Source organism: Pundamilia nyererei, unplaced genomic scaffold (assembly GCF_000239375.1).
Source record: "Pundamilia nyererei isolate P.nyererei 1_Seehausen unplaced genomic scaffold, PunNye1.0 scaffold00020, whole genome shotgun sequence".
Lineage (NCBI taxonomy): Eukaryota > Metazoa > Chordata > Actinopteri > Cichliformes > Cichlidae > Pundamilia > Pundamilia nyererei.
In genome coordinates this window covers 5,306,602-5,309,181 of record NW_005187421.1, presented here as the reverse complement: position 1 = coordinate 5,309,181, position 2,580 = coordinate 5,306,602, and the positions used below count along the sequence as shown (strand labels likewise).

Below are 2,580 nucleotides of genomic sequence, written 5' to 3'. Positions count from 1 at the left end.
GAAAAAAAACTTATCAATGGATACATCCATGTTTTATATAGAAAAAGACTTCTTGATTGATTAATTCACTGACTGACTGACAGATCAGTGGGATTAATTTATAACATATAATTTATTAGTAAGCATTTAGAGAAACGGCACTCCGGGTGGTTTTGTGTTTTATTGTGAAAGTCTGAAACCGGAGGTGTTCATAATAGTTTCGTCACACTGACAGGTTAGTGTCCTCTGCGGCACGCGAAAGTTTATCCACTCTCTCCGGAACTTCGCAGCTCACCCTCCGAACTGACGTTTGCTGCTCCCGGCTCCGGTACTGACTGACGTGCGGATGTTTCTCTCGAGCACTTTTCAGAACTTTTCTGCGGGATTTGTTAACGTTTGTTAGCCAACTTTAAAAGAGCCGTTTAACGGAGACGCATAGTTTCCGAGCCGCGTAGCTGTGAGTTTATTTTAAACCGGAACTGAGGGGCAAACTAATTAATTTACCATCCACCTGAACGTGACGGAGCTCGTTTTTGTTTTTGTTTTTGACGTCTCGGTTATTCGCTTTATTCCCGCGACATTTCGCTCTTATTTTAACCGGATATCACAGGAAACTTGGAAACTTTCCCGACAACTTGCAGGAAAATGGAGTCTGGAAGCAGATAACATTAAGCGACCAGGGGAAACAGACATTATTTCCGCTTCATCGGCCGGGTTTTAACGAAACACCTCCGGGACTGTGCGAGCCAGGATGCCCGGAGAGTCCTCCGTCAACTTCGGCGTCCTCCACCGGATTTGTAAGCTGGTGGTGCTGCTCTGTTTTCTCCACATCGCCGTCACTGTGGTCTTCTATGTCCGCTCCTACGATTTCCGCCTCGCCTTCGTTCAGAATCAGCAGTCCAGTAATAACATCCCTAAGATCCAGAATAACAACCCGGTGGTGACCTCCGGACTCGAGCCTGCGAAAGACGGGGATAAAGTCTCCGAAGAGGGGGAAGTCTTGGAGCAGCCGGTGAAGAAGCTGGAGAAATGCCCCGAGACGTCCCCCCTGCTGGGTAAGACTAGCCAGAACCCTGGTTCTGAGGTCCACAGTCTGTTTAAAGGTTTAAAACAGCACAAACCTCGGAGATTGACTAGTTTCGGTCCTCACATTTTAATAGGAAACAGGGCAGTATAATTGTGACAGTATTGGTTTCTGTGACTTAATAACCTATTCAAACAGACTTTAGCTTCAACTACCAAAAACAATAAATATGCTTTTCACGACTCACGATCGTTTACTTTTTAACGGCATAAATGCAGATTACTAACAATTAAAACCAAGCATTTGGGGCTTAAATAGTGTACTTGTTCCCTCCCGACACCTCACTGTATTTCTGTAGCAAGATACTGTACTGCTCCTTTAAGTTTCATCACCAAGAACAAATGAGGTCACTTGAGTGTTTGAATTGTTGTTTTAGAAACGGTTTGTGGAGCTGGATTTTTTTAATAACTGCCCGAGGTTGGAAATGCTGCCTTATTGCAGGGGTAAGACATTGTTTAAGATCCATCCATCCATTCTCTTGCGCTTATCCTTTTTAGGTTGACGATGCTGTGACAGCATGAGTCGTGGCAGAAAAAAGCAGCACACTGGACATTGTGTCTTCCTTTCCTGACAAAAACTACAGTTAGGGTAGCTTTATCTACTAAACTTAGTTCATACTGGTTGTTATTATTTATGTATGGCACATCACTCTGCTGTGGAGAAGAGGCGCGAGAACAGTTACTCAAAGAGACGCCTTCACGTGCTCATCTTGTCCAACAAACAGTCCATACCTCTATGATATTAAATAAATGAAAACGGCACTTGAAGAGTTTAATTCAGAAATGTGGCTGCCTTAAAGCCACATTCCTGTACTCTTTTTGCCTGTTGCACAATCGAGTTACAAATCACTTTCTGTTCCCACTTTATGGCATTAGAGAGCACCTACTTTCAGTGATGCTGGCAGAAATGAAACTTACAGGTTTTAAAAGTATGATCTAAATATGAAGCTCAAGCTTCAGGATCTGCTCCAGTATCAGGATAGGTGAACAGACAAGGCTTTGCAATTTAACTGAGATCTTTAGACTTGATCAGGTATTTTTCATAGGTTTTACAGCTTTTTATATTGATAAAAGACCCCTCCCTGCAATAGTAATAGATACACAAAGAAAAAAAGGTCACCTTCTGGTATAGAAATTACTCCCCCCCAGCGACTTCAAGGAAGTCTTCTGTGAATGAACAAAAACTTCATATGTTATATTTACAGGACAGTCTGGACGATGAACCGTCAGCAGTTATATTTTCTGTAATTTTACACATTTTGTTATATACTTTCACTGATCCATGATGCAAAATAACTTTGAGATCCCTGGACTAGATTAACCAAATATGTTTTGTGGTACATGATATGTTTTGAAGTGTACCTGGAAATAGCTTAAATGACATCTCGGTCCAAAAATACCTCCTGCCTCCTTCTGTCGTGAGGTCAAAGATAGCTCTGAAGTACGACTGATAAGAACTTGTGCTCTGCCTTCATGCTAACAGTTTGTTACCATGAAAAAGTCATTACAAAAAAAAAA

At 41.9% G+C, this 2,580-nt stretch overlaps 1 protein-coding gene across 1 annotated transcript in view; it reads left to right on the top strand.

The window, feature by feature from the left end:
* The first annotated feature begins 202 nt into the window (after nt 1-202).
* b4galt1l (DP-Gal:betaGlcNAc beta 1,4- galactosyltransferase, polypeptide 1, like) overlaps nt 203-2,580 on the top strand; it is a 21,007-nt gene continuing 18,629 nt past the window's right edge. The window contains exon 1 of the mRNA XM_005726600.1: nt 203-1,034. Coding sequence (XP_005726657.1) covers nt 731-1,034 — 304 coding nt within the window. The 5' untranslated portion in view covers nt 203-730. The remainder of the gene's footprint in view (nt 1,035-2,580) is intronic.